We start from the raw sequence: 14,405 nt of genomic DNA on the forward strand, positions 1-14,405 counted from the left end.
CTGAAGTCACAGAAGAAAGTGACTTATCCGAGGCCATACAGTAAGTATCAAAGCTATGGAAACTTAAGAATGAACAAAAGTTTCTTCCCAATCCTTGCAAGATTTTCTTAGAGAAAACTCCTAACTTTCATTTTCCCATGAACCCCTGCTTCAGTCCTTTCCCATTATGGTGAGAAAGAATAAGAAATGAAAGAGAAAAGAGGAGAGGGGACAGAGAAAAGAGAGAGGTTTTACAGCACCCTAGCATCATTATCCAGAAAACTAGGATGGTAATATCTTAAGTAAATAGTCTTTTAATGATAAAGGTACACTATAGAAGTACAGCAATATCACTTAACAACACAGGCAATTAGCCAACTGAATATAGTGAGATGTGCCAAATGCTACCTCTGACATATACTGACTGTATAACCATCTTAGGGCACCAAGACCATAGCTCTGGAGTTGGAAGAAAACTCAGAGGTCATTTAGGATTACAGGTTGTAGAGAAGGAGCTGACCTTTTTTAACAGAGGAAAGAAATCCTTCACTGGGAGCCCAACATCTATGAAATCAAAAGACTAGTTTAAAAAAATGTACAAGCTTTCTTTTATTCAGAATATTTGAGGAATGGGGCAGGTTAGTTAATTTACTGTCTTGGTGGTAATAATCACAAAAGTTGTCATAGGAGTAGGAATAACTGACACTTGTATAGTGGTTTAAGGTTTACAAAATTCTTTATATTGCAGGAAGAAACCACCCCACATAGTATCTCTTCTTTGGCTACCATATTGACTCCTTTCCATAATTCCAGTCAAGGTCAGGACAAGACCAAGAGTGGTACTTCAAGAACTTGGGTCACCTGACTACCTGGAAGACAAATACCTTGCCCACCATGTTTCCATGACAATAAATTTGTGGGCAGGGGAACCTGGCATATCTGATTTGGGATGCTGGAAAGCTAGGAAGGATATGACAGGGGATTCTGAAACTAGGTTGAAACAGCTCTTGAGAACCTCCTCAGAAACTGGCAAAATCTACAAATCAAGGCTTAATTTATGGCTTTGTCTATTTCTAGACTTAATAAAGTGGTGGAGAAACTGTTAGTAATGATGACAAAACTTAAAAGAGTGTTGTTTATACATTTTTTGGGGGGGAAGACCTAGTTATTAAACATTTATCAGCACACTGCTAACATGTGAGAGATTGGGTTGAAGCTGGATCATTTTTGTGTTGTGGTTTTAATCAATCCCTGATAGAAGCTTAAAGGATCATAGCTCTGAAGTTGGATAAAACCTTATAGATCATCTTGTCCAAATCTTTGTTTTCTTAATGAGGAAACTGAGGCTCCAAAAAGGCCAGGCTACTCACCCAAAGTAATTTGTGTACTTCTCATAATAGCTGACTGTAGAGTATGCCAAGGAAACAAATTGCAAGCATGATTCTTTGAACTGTCCAGGGTTTTGGTTTCCAGATAAAAGGCATTGTGTTGAACAGCTCCATGGTATGGATTTACTTAAATAACAAGTGAAATAACATTACACGTACTGGTCATGAATCAGTAATATAGTATAGTTGTTGACAACTATGAAGTCATAATAACAACAAAAAATAATATTTCTTCCTTCTTCAATATATTCTCTCCACAGCTGCCAAAGTCATAATCTTAAAACATGCCTTAACCATATTACCCACCCTGTTCAAAAAGCCCCAGAGCTCCTTATTACCTCTAGAATAAAATAGGATAAAAATCCTCTGTTTAGTATTTAAAACCTTCACCATGTAGCTCCTATTGAGATTTCCAAGCTTATTTACACATTATTGGACTTCATTCATTCCGTGGATGACGCAGCCTTCTTGGGTCATCCCAAGCCCCTTGTCTTCTGGATTCTCATTCATGACATTTCATCTCTCACTTCTCTGTGTTTGAAATAGGCTAAGTATTTATTATTCTTGGAATGCATTTCTTCCTCACCTCCACTTCTCATCATCCTTAGCTCCCTTCAAATTTCTGATAAAATACCATCTCTCATTCAAGACTTTTCAAAATACCCTAAAATTTTACCCCAACTTTACCTCAGATTCATTTTGTTCATATTTTATACTTATAAATTTTATAAATTATGAAGTAGAAATATTTTATATTTAGAAATCATATCAATATCAAATCATAAAAAGGAGATAGTCTATATTTCTAAATCATATCAATTTTATAAATTATAAAGTTGAAAAGTTTCATATTTATATATCTTGTTCTTTCTCTTAATATAATGTAAGACCCTTAAGAGCAGGCACCATTTCCTTTTTGTATTGGTACAATGCTTCTTACACAATGTTCATTACATAGTAGATGTTGAAAAATGCTTCTGAGTGTCGAATGGAAATATGGATAATATTATAGCTTAGTTGTTTTACAGAGAAAACCTTATGTTACAGTGTGAATAAACAAGAGTGAAGTATGATGAAGCCCTCACAGAATCTGGAGAATATCATCAGTATTATGGACTTACAACCATGTTCCTTTTAGGCTCCACAGCTTTAGTATTGTAGAGAAATTAGAGAAAGCACAAAGGAAAGAAACTAGAACTCATGAGAGAAACCAGGAAGGAATTGGGAGGTTTTAGGATAGAGAAGAGAAGGAAAGACAACATGGCATAGTCAAAAAAAAAAACAACACATAGATTTAGGAATTTGAAGATCCAAGTTGGAGTCCTATCTTCATCATCAACGATGCCTATGATCTTGGCCACTTTGTTTTTCTCGGTCTCATAGAACCCAAAGAGTGAAGAGAACCTCAAAGGTTCTGTGGTCAAATCCCAACCTGAACAGGAATCCTCTTTATAACATCAGGAATACTTTAAAAATCATCCAGATTCTAATTTAATACCTCCAGTGATAGGGACCTCATTAATTACTAGACAACTCATTCAATCTTTTATATTTTCTCATTATTAGAAAGACATCTCTTGTATGGAGGTGAAATTGGCTTCCACAAATAATTTCCATTCCTACTTTGTCCCCTGAGACCAAATGGAAAAAAAAAGATTAATCCTTTTTCCACATGACAGTCCTTCAGATACTTGAATACATCTCCCCAAGTCTTCTTTTCTCTAAGATGAACAACTCTCAGTTTCTTCAAATGATCCCTTCATGGCATAGTTGTATTCTCTTATCATTCAGCTTGCCATTCCTTTGAATAGTCTCTGGCTTGGTACAATGTGGTGCACAGAACTGGACTCAACAATGAGATAAGTTCTGACCTGAATATAACAGTATTATCAGTTGTCAAATTTTGGACACCAGACCTTTATCAATGTAAAAATTACCTTTTTTTTTGACTGCCACATTATATCACTGATTCATTATTAGATTTGCAGTACTAAAACTCTCAGGCCTTTTTTTTTTTTTTTTTTTACAGAACCTGCTATCTACCCTAAGATCTTTAGGGATTCTGTTTCCATTTTCTGTTTTCCTATTTTCTATTTAACCCTTGGGTTATGTATTGGGTTATGAGAGAATTTGAGGTGGGTCTTCTATACCAAGTCATTGATAAAAATGGTCAATGTAAGAAGGGCCAAGAACACAGAGCCATGGCATTTCACTGGTGCCTATCCTGAGATTGATTTATTTATCACTACTCTTTGGGGTCAGACGTTCAACTGCTCCCAGGCCATTGAACTGTATCACTATCCAACCCACTTTTCTTCATCATATCCCCAATGAAACAATGAGAAACTAGCAAATTCCTTATGAAGATTTAATTATACTTGGTCTATGATGTTCCTCAGATGTATCAGTTCAATTACTTTGTCACAAAAGGAAATTAGGTTAATCTGGCAAGATTTGTCCTTGATGAAGCCATGCTATCTCTTAGTCTTACTCTTTTCTTATGTAAAGTGCTCACAAATCATCCCTCTAATATGTTGATCTAGAATTTTGCCAATAATGGTAGTCATTATTCCAGTCAGCTAGTAGCTGACCATCTTGAATTTTAAAGGATTCGTCTCTTTTCTCATTTGAAACTGGCAACAATATAGTTATCTCTTCCACATCATGACTTTTCCCATTGTGGTTTTGTGAGCTGACATAGGAAATTAAATGGGAATTTTGGGGAACTTTTGCAGAAGTCAGAGATGACACACAAAGGCCAGAAGACAACACAGAAAAAGTTTAGAAACTCAGAAATGCATAAGACATATGTACAGCTTTGTATAACATCAACATACTTAATCTTTTAATATCATAATAATTCAGATTTCTTCTCTAATACGAAGGGAGGGCCAAAAATTTTATGCAAATTTTCTAGACCAAAGATATACCAGACCCCTAACCCTGTTGGTGTGGAAAGAATAAATGTATTTTCGTATCTTCAGTCCTGCAGCTCTTCTCTCAATCTCCATAGAAAAGTACCATAGAGGAGTACCTCCTTCCTTTTTTTCAAAGATCACTTCCAGTAGCTTAGCAATCCCATCTAAGTACTTTTTCAATATGGGAGAGGTAGTTTGTGTAGTTTGATGACCTGGAGTCATTGAGGGCAGTTACATGCTCCTTTGCCTTCTTATCACATATTTCAGGCTTCATTGTTGGTTGTCTTTCATTCCGGAGGAAGATCATGACATCAGGAAAGTGATGTCATGACTTGCAAATGAATTAGATTTAAGTGAGAGAGGGTTGTACAAAGTCACCAGTCTCACTTTCTCCTCTGAAACCATCTGGGACCAGTGGTAAGATAGAGATCAGGATGACTGGAGATAGCCCCAGATGCAGTGGGAGACCTTGACCTTTTTAAGCTAAGGTCCTTCCAAGTTCTCACTTTGACTGAGGTAAAATCCATTGAGTCATTAAGGCTAGGTAAGAAATAAATGAGGGAAGGTCCCCTTTTACCTAATTTTAAAAAATCGATCTATAAGTAGAAGACCCTCAGGTTTCTGGACACAATAGAAAGAATTACTATTTATATTCACTCAGAGCCATCAGGGCCCAAACAATGACCACTAACTAATGACCAATAACCCACTGGCTTGGGCTGGGATCTATTGTTGGTCAATCAATGAGAGAGTGAATTAGGTTTAAGGCATGGTCTTTAAGAAAGAAATCTAGCCCTTAAACCCCAAGATATCTTGCCAGGTTTCAATCATCAAAATTTGAATTCCTTTGGGCAGAGCATTATTAGGTAAGGGTGTGATACTTTATGCAGACAGAGGGAGAAGAGAGAAGGGAAGGGGAAGAGAGGGAGGAGGAAGGAAGGAAGGAAGGAAGGAAGGAAGGAAGGAAGGAAGGAAGGAAGGAAGGAAGGAAGGAAGGAAGGAAGGAAGGAAGGAAGGAAGGAAGGCAGAAGCTATGTTGTCTAACTGGAACTGGCTGGTTGGGTCCCAAGTGGGGTAACTCAAACTACTCACAGGTTGTTATTTGCCCTTTGCTCTCAAAGAGGACCCTGACATCAGGGAGGTGATGTCATGACATGCAAGTGAATCGGATTTAAGTGAGGCAGGGCTGTGCAAAGTCACCAGCCTCACTTTCTCTTCCAGAGCCATCTGAGCCCAATGGGAAGATACAGATCAGGACAACTGGAGATGGCCCCCATTTCATGCTTTAATTTCCTGTTGACTACTGCTTTTCAAGTGTAAACTCAGTGGAAGAATAACTGTCACTATTCTTTGTAAAGGATCCATTAACATCTCATCCAGGCAAGAGGTGATCATGTCTGTTCTTTGATTTTTCTCTTTCCCTCAACACAATTAAAAACTCTATTTGTTTGTTTGCTTGTTCATTTGTTTACTGTTTATTCATTCATTTAGGTCCTTACATATTACTGAACACCCAGCATTTCTGTTATCTATTATTCCATCTATCTTTCTGCCCTCACTGCTTCTGAATGTGTCATTATAAAATGCAAACTGATCGGTGAGTTCCCTGTATAGCCACATTATTCTTCTGCATCGGAATAATTACTGTCTATTTCATCAGAATTTCATTCTCACATGATGAGCAGAATGAGTTTAGAAAAACCTGGAAAGACTTAAATGAACTGTCACAAAGTGAAGTGAGCAGAACCAGGAGAACCTGTAGAATAGCAATAATATGGCATGATGATCAGCTGGGAGTGAGTTAGCCATTCTCAGCAATACAAAGATCCAAAACAATTCTAAAGGACTTAGGATGAAAAATTCAATCAACCTCCAGAGAAAGAACTGATGGGGTCTGAATGCAGACTGATAGCATAATTATCTTCCATTTTATTTTTTTCGTGTTTTTTGGAAGTAGGGTAGACTCTTGTGTTTTCTTTCACAACATGACTAATATAGAAATATGTTTTGCATGATTGCACATGTATAATCTATACCAAATTGTTCACCATCTCGGAGAGTGGAAGGGAAGAGAAAGAGAATTCAGAACTCTAAATTTAAAAAAATGCATATTAAAAATTGTTTTTAGATGTAACTGAGGGAAAATATTACTAAAAAAAAGAATTTCCTTCTCAAAGTGACCTCATGCCTCTTGAGCCAAATTCCCCTCCACAAACATAGAACACTATATTCTTCCTATCCTTTCTTTCTCTGAACTCTTTGAAATACATTCCCTCACAATCCAGGCTGCACAACAAACTATGCCAGACTAACATGGCACTTCTTGGTTATTCCTAGCAGGTTGTGTCTTGGTACCCCAAAGAAGGGAATTCTTCCTTTCTTCCTATGATGACCAGTACTAGATATTGTCTCTGATGTAGTACATGTGGATACACTTTTCAGAAAAGGATAAACTTCAAGGATTGCATGGTAAGTCACTTGACAGCAACTATATCTTTCTACAAAGAATTTATGATAGCAGATCACAGATACTGTGGGGAGGTGGTGTGTGGAAGACAACAGGAGGCTGTTTCTGGAATTCTTGTTAAATAAATTCAACAAGTATTTATTAAGTGTTTACTATAAACTAGGCATTATTCTAGGCACTGAGAATATAAAGACAAAATTTAAAAGAGCCCCTGCTTTCAAAGATCTAATATTCTACTAAAAAAGAAAAGGAGGAAATTATTTCTTTCCCCCACAAAACTAGAGTAAGAGAAATATATAATGGAGGAAGCAGCAAGATCAGTTTGATAATAATCAAAATATCTACTACCATAAATAAATCTCAGAATAGTTATTCATCTGTACTGGTAGAGGGGGTGGTGGTGGTGGCTTTCCTTCCCAGGAGCTACTTATCCCAAATGAAATCACAAGTCTAGACAAAGGAAGGAGCATCCTTTCTGAAATTTTTCTTTGTGTACTGGAATTTAAATGCATTTCAATTGTATTAATTTAAACTGCATTAATTTAGTTTACATTAGCAGTGCCACCAGCAATATTGCCATTGCCTGCTGGTTTTCAAGTATGACTATGGCATGTCTATCTACATTGCTATGTTTTCCTGCAAAGACATTAAAAAAATACAGGACTGAGCATAAGCACAAGAAGAATATTTTTTAAATGTGTCAGAGGTTAGAGGTCAGTTTTCGTTTATTTGTGGGGAAAGGCTGTTAGCTCTAAAGCAAAGAGTATGATGTTCTGCAAGTGAGGAAATACCATTATTCTAGCAAATACCATTGACCTATCAGTTCTATAGATTGAGTAAACAGAAACAAATCTCTTATGGCATTACAGATCCATGAACTGGAGTGAAATGGAATGTCAATCTCTAACTGGAGCTTTTTTGGAAAGCAATCCATACAAGACCCTCTACCATCTCACCCCCACAGAATGAGTCTTGCTTAAGTGAACACTGCTCCAACTAGACTGATCTAGTCACTCTCCATCCAGTTCTCCTTAAGCTTTTACACTGTGCCCCTGGGTAGAATATCCTCCCTCTCTGCCTGTAAAAACCAGATCTATCCAATATCTTTCAGGAAGCTTACTCCAACTTCTCTAACTAGAATGATCTCTTATCTTCTCTGAAATTCTCGGAACTCTTATAATCCTTTTTTTCATATACCATATGCATAAGCACATCTAATAAATGCATTTTCATTCATTCTGCAATTCAATTCACTGTACCTAGCACATAGTGGGTTCTTAGTAAATCCTTGCTGGATGACTCAACAGATGTGTATACTAAGTGCCTGCCATAGTGTTAGATGTTACCAATATAATGAAGATATGGTCTCTGCCTTCACAGATCTTATAAACTTATAGGGGGGCAGAATATATTCATCTATAGTCACAGGCATTAACAGAACATAGACACACCCAGCCCATGATCTATGAATCCCTATATGTATAATAGAATACAAAACAGAATATAATAAATACATTATACAGTTAAAAATAGAAAACTACTGTATAGGATTGAAGAAGGTTAGGGGTAGGATGTTATCTTTTCATGCAAATATGTCTATTTTATTTTTTCACTAAAATGAGAGCTCTTTGCATACCAGAATTGGACCTTTTCCTTCTCTGTATCCCCACATTGTGCCTTTCACATAGTAGGGGCTCAGCAATTAATGGTGCTAATACTCATGATCTGAATTCCTGTGACCATATTTCAGGAAAACATGATGGGAAAAAAGTCTGATGACCTTCCTATGTCACATGAAAAATTAACAATTCTTGTCTAAAATATTCTATGGCCATCTGAAATAATGCTGGCTCTTGCTTCACAATTATAATTATACATCTCTCTGCACAAATAATTCCTGGAAGATATAACTTAACTCTTTCATTATTCCTACTATCTGCATTAGTTTCACACCTTGATGATGGACAGAGCTTTTAGAAAGGAGGCATTTTGCAAAAAGGGTATGTAAATGCTAATTGGTCTCACATATATATCTAAACCAGTGTACATGATTCAATTAAACTCAACCAACACGATTCAGCAAACTCAACAATGTTTAAAATAAGCATTTTTTTTGTACAGACCATTGGGCTTTAACATGAGCTCTGGCTTATTGGTACTACTTTATAGAGCACATAATGGAAATCTGCCAAGATGCTTGCCTAAAAATAAGCAGGTGTGACCAACCCAACCCTTGAGTCCAATTCAAAACTGTTTTGGAGCAGTTATGTTGAACAAATGACATCCTTGAGTGACATGGTCTCCTGCTGGTAATTTACAAGCACCTGCCCATAAGACATTGTGTCTCACCTGCATTCACAGCAATTAGGAAATTAACTCTTCCTCTTAAGCAAAATTTGAAGCTTTAGGGGAAATGAAGATGGATTTCTGATTTGCCCTTAACAACTTGATTTTTTTTGTTGAAATATCTTTCTTTATCAACATCATAAAGAAGATGCTATTTTGCTCATTCTGAAGCATAGCTGGCTGAGCCCTATATGAGAAGAGTAATTAAAATTTCCTTTGGGATGACAGTAGATTCTTTCCATCAAAGACAATCAAATGCTGAAGATAATTGATTTCATCAGAGTACAATTATCCATGACAATGAGACTACAACCACAGCAATCAGTAAGGACTAGCAGAGAATGTTAAGTCAAAAAAACTGGTTCTGATTTTCCCACCCTACTACTCTATTTGTGACGGAACTGCCCAAACAAACTTTCTTGATGGGTGTCTACTCAGTCATAAAATAACCTGTTCCTTTACCTTTAAGGAACTCCTAGAAAAATGGTATGGAACTTGGTTTGGTTTGGTTTGGTTAGAAAGGATCGTGAAAATTTTAACTGCCCCATACAGCTCCTCTATGTTTGCCCAATTTAAAGAGCATCTCGCAAAACATTTAAATGGACTAAATGGCAAGTGAGCTGTTTTCTCATCACATCGGACAATCTTGGGCTTGATGCTTGCTGGGCACGTTTTCTTTAACCATTTCAGAGTCTAGCTCCTCTTAGAATTGACTACATTATTTTTTAATTGACAGATAAAAGAAAGAAAATGAATATGCAGCTACCATGAAAAAGGCTCAAGCAATATGGGATAATCAAAGAGATATTGTCTGCTGACCTTTTCTGCATTAAAAGAAAAAGAAAAAAGATTCACAGAACATCTCATCTAACTTGATGTAGTTCACACACTCAGGCACTGCATGTGTTTCTTATGTAGACCACTATTACATCTTTCCTCTGTTTTTTAAACTACTAAAGAAACTCTTATTTAAGTTAAGAGGTTTTTCAAAGCAGCATCAGTGATAACCAAGAAAGAGGAGGAGGAGAAAGATAAGAAAAAGAAGGAAAAAGAGAAGGTGAAGGAAGGAAAGAGAAAGAGGAAAGGAAGAAAAGGGGAATAAGGAAGGAGAGGAAGAAAGGGGGAAAGAGGACAAAGGGAAGGAGGAAGGGAAAGAGGAGAGAGAAAGAGAAGTGGCAAGTGCATACCTTAACCTCTTGGTTGGTAAAAATCTCCACATCCACCACACAGGCAACCAGAGTGGAGACATCACAGTCCATGCTCCGGGCTGGCATTCCCCACTCTTTGTATTTAAAAAAGAAAAAAAAATAGAACTCAGTAGCTTCGGAGTTTTCAGTTATGTGAAAAGCCTCCAATTAAGAATCTTCGCTGAAAAAGTGGGCAGTGGTGCGTTCTTGGAGCCAGGAGGCAGGGACTCTTTGCACCCAGAGCTGCCTCTGTCTGGTATACCCTTGCAACTGAGCAAGCACAGCCGAGAAACAGCCCTCGTCCCTCTTGCATGGCAATGACATCACCACAAAGACTGACATAAGCTAAATCTACTTTTTTTTTCTCCCCCTCCACAAGCCTTTTATCTCCAGGCAGTGCAGTGGAGCAAATTGAACATGATTATGTGCTAAATCTGAACTTGGACTAAATCAATTCGGGCAACGTTCACTGGGAACTGAGTCATAGCTGTTGTTTCTGCCGAGTGCTTATGTTTGCAAAAAAAAGGGGTGGTGGTGGTGATATTGACATCAGAGGTTCTGCTCTGTTGGGGGAAATAATTCTGCAGTTAAGCATTGTGAGGCCAGGTTTGCAGATTTCTCTTTGCCCCCTACTGCAAAACTAGCACGAAGTTGAGGCATTTTGAAAATCGCTGGGCTTATGCTAATTGCCTGATGCCCACCAGCGGAACGCACATGTCCTGTGCATCCGAATGGACGCAGGGTATAAGAAAAATGGAACTCCATCCTTAAAGGGGCTGCACATGGCTGGCCATCAGTCACTCAGGCAGCCGGAGAGGAGGAGGAGATAATTACAGGTTGGCTAAATAGTCTCAGAGGAGCGTCAGGGCAAGCTGGGGGACTCTGACAGCTCTCTTCCGTGTACAGACAACCAAGCAATTACCAAGGTCACTCTAACCAAAAATGGGCCATGTGCAGGAGGTTACAAACAAAACATGCATCTATTTCTCTGGGGGGAGGGTGTGGGGCAGATGGTAGGAGATAATGGGAGCAACGCATTGACACAGATCAGTGTAGGGGACCTGGGTCTGTCTTTTGTTCTGGTCACAAGGATCTCTTCCTCTGCCCCTGGTTTTTGAGAGAGATGACACACCAACCAGCAGGAGTGGACAGAGGAGGCACTGAGAATTAACTTTCGTTTAGACATTAATTATGAAAATTCTATTAGTATTCATCAAATATTAGGACATTTTCCAACTGGAGGAGATATTGGAAATCATCCTCTGGTTCAACACCCTCCTCATTTTACATAAAAGTAAATAAATACCAAAAAGTGAAATGACTTCCCCAAGGTCACACGAGTTTAAAACAACTAAACTAGAATCCAGGTGACCTGTTTCCTAGACTAGTGCTCTTTCTATAATACCACATAGCCTCTAATACTTAAATACTCTGATAGCTTTTTACCTATACTGATTCCTATCCCCTTGGCTTGGGGGGGAAATAGGCTAACAATTGCAAAATATTATTTCTCATTTTGAGGCAGTTGGGTAGCACAGTGGATAGGACTGCACCTGGAGTCAGGAAAATCTGAGTTGAAATCTGGCCTTAGACTGTGTGACCCTGGACAAGTCATTTAACCCTGTTTGCCTCAGTTTCCTCATCTGTAAAATGAGCTGGAGAAGGAAATGGAAAAACATTTCAGTATCTTTACCAAGAAAACTCCAAAATAGGGTCAAAAAGTCAGAAAAAAACTGAAACACAACAGAATTTATCATTTAATCACTAGAACTTATGAAAGGATTATAGAGGAAGTATGGCTCAGTAGATAATAGCTAGCATTCATATGACATTTTAAGGTTTTAATATAGATAGATAGATAGATGATAGATAGATGATAGATGTCACTATATATGTGTATGTATATATATGTATATATATATATATATATAATTTTAAGGTCTGAATAGTGATTGATATATATCTATCACTATTATGTATGTGATAGATATATATCTGCATGTATATATCTATCACTATTCAAACCTTAAAGATAAGTGTGCATATGCGTGTATGTACGTGTATGTATGTATGTATATATGTATGTATGTATATGTTAGGTCATTTGATTGTCACCATAACCCTGCCTGTGAGGTAGGTAACATTATTACCCCCATTTTACAAATGAGAAAATCAATGTGACAAGAGGAATTAGGATCTTGGCTCTGCCACGAATGAAATATGTGACACTGCGTAAGGCATGCAAATAAGCATCTTATATTGCCTATTATGTGTTAGGCACTGTCCTAAGCAATTTTTAAAAATTAAAAAATAAATTGTTATATGTATTTTATAATTTTATATATAATATTTTACAATTATATATTTATATTTTTATATTTCACAATTATATGGATATTTATATATTTATGTTTATGTATTTAATATTATATATGATATATTTTTATAATTATTATATATATTTTTAAATATAAAAAATTTAAATATTATCACACAGTTAGTAAGAGTCTGAGGTCATATTTGAACTCAAGTCTTCCTGCCTTCAGGCTCGATGCGCTATCCACTGCACCACCTAGCTGCCCAAAAAGGATAAATAAAATGTTTGAGACATGATTCAAACTCAGAACTTCCTGTATCCAAATTGAGTACTCTATCCACCAGGCCCCCTAGCTGCCTAACCAGGTCGAGTGTTGGACTTGAATAAAGTATGAGGACCTAGGTTTAAACTGAGGATGTAGTACTTCTTACCAGTGTTACTTGGGCAAGATATTTAATCTTTCTGGGCTTTGATATCCTCATCTCTAAAATAAGGAGGCTGGACTAAATGGCCATTAAGGTTTCTCCCAGTTCTAGGTCAATGTTCCTGAAATATCCTCTTCCTCTTCCTTGGGGTAAGAGGAAGTAAAGAGGGAGAAGACAAAAAATGGAGAACACTGATAGTTTCATAATCCTTTGTTCATACAAATGTCAGGACAAAGGGTTCTAAGTTTACCCGCAAAAGGTAATTGTGATATTTCCAGATACATTTCTTTTGTTGTCTTTCTTGTTTTGGGAGCAACATTTGAACATTCGATGTTCTCATCCTTCTAGGAATCATATGTATTAAATTTAATGCATCAGGTAAACAACAAATGTATTTTGAGCATTTCACGTAAATAGGGTGCTGTGAGAGGCTGGCTCATGAGGGATACAGAGAGGTAGCATCTCTTGTTTCCTTTCCCTTATCTCTACACACAGCCATCTCTCCTTTCTAAGGCTTTTATTCCTCTCCATCTGGACTATTACAATAGTTTTCTAAATGGTTTCCCTGGCTCAAGTCTCTTCCTTCTCCAGTGAATTCTCCATACAGTTGTCAAAGTGATTTTAACTAAGAGTTTGACAATTTCCTCTCCCCCCTCTCCGAATAGACTCCTGATTAGGTTAGGAGCACAAACAAACTCTTCTAGGTCACATTTGAAACTCTTCATAGCTTAGCTTCAACCTTGTTACCTTTCCCAACTTACTGGCGTTCTTGCTGTTTCCTATACAAAACACCCCATTTCTCACCTCCATGTCTTTGAAAAGTCTGACTCTTTGCCTAGAACGCACTCCCCTCTTTACCTCTACCTCTTAAGATCCCCAATTTTCTCCAAAGCTCAGCTTAAAAACCCACCTTTCCATCAGGTTTGTTCCTTATTCCCCCAATTACTTATACTTTCCCTATCCCTACCTTCAATGCTCCCACTCCAGGGCAAAAAAACCTTCTATTGACTTTGTATGTGTTTTTTTCCTCCTCAAGAAGCTAAAATCTAAACAAGATCTAACCAAGATCCAAAGAATCTAAACAAGGTCTGCTTCATTTTGTCTTTGCATAACGAGCATCTGATACTGTGTCTGACATATAGTAAAGGCTTTTAAAAAAATGCTTTTTGATTGATTGATTGAAAAGGCATAATCTGGGTCTAGTTGGGGAGTGAGGTTATTTGAATAAAAAGATATACAGGGTATCCCAAAATCTTAGTGTAATTCTAAGCTTTAAAAGTCTCTAATGCTAATATCAGAAAGTCCCAGTATTTAACTTGTAAAAAATTGTATGATCATGAGAAATACAAGATGTAAATAGGTAAATATAGCATATGCC

At 37.2% G+C, this 14,405-nt stretch overlaps 1 protein-coding gene across 5 annotated transcripts in view; it reads right to left on the minus strand.

Annotated features, from left to right (window-relative positions):
- RCAN2 (regulator of calcineurin 2) overlaps positions 1-14,405 on the minus strand; it is a 361,427-nt gene that overhangs the window by 145,053 nt on the left and 201,969 nt on the right. The window contains exon 1 of one of the 5 annotated variants that reach the window (XM_072642347.1): positions 10,286-11,516. The exons of the other annotated variants lie outside the window; for them this stretch is intronic. Within the exon in view, the coding sequence (XP_072498448.1) occupies positions 10,286-10,372 (87 nt within the window). The 5' untranslated portion in view covers positions 10,373-11,516. Of the gene's footprint in view, positions 1-10,285; positions 11,517-14,405 lie in introns of those variants that run through there. 5 annotated transcript variants of the gene reach the window in all.

Source organism: Notamacropus eugenii, chromosome 2 (assembly GCF_028372415.1).
Source record: "Notamacropus eugenii isolate mMacEug1 chromosome 2, mMacEug1.pri_v2, whole genome shotgun sequence".
Lineage (NCBI taxonomy): Eukaryota > Metazoa > Chordata > Mammalia > Diprotodontia > Macropodidae > Notamacropus > Notamacropus eugenii.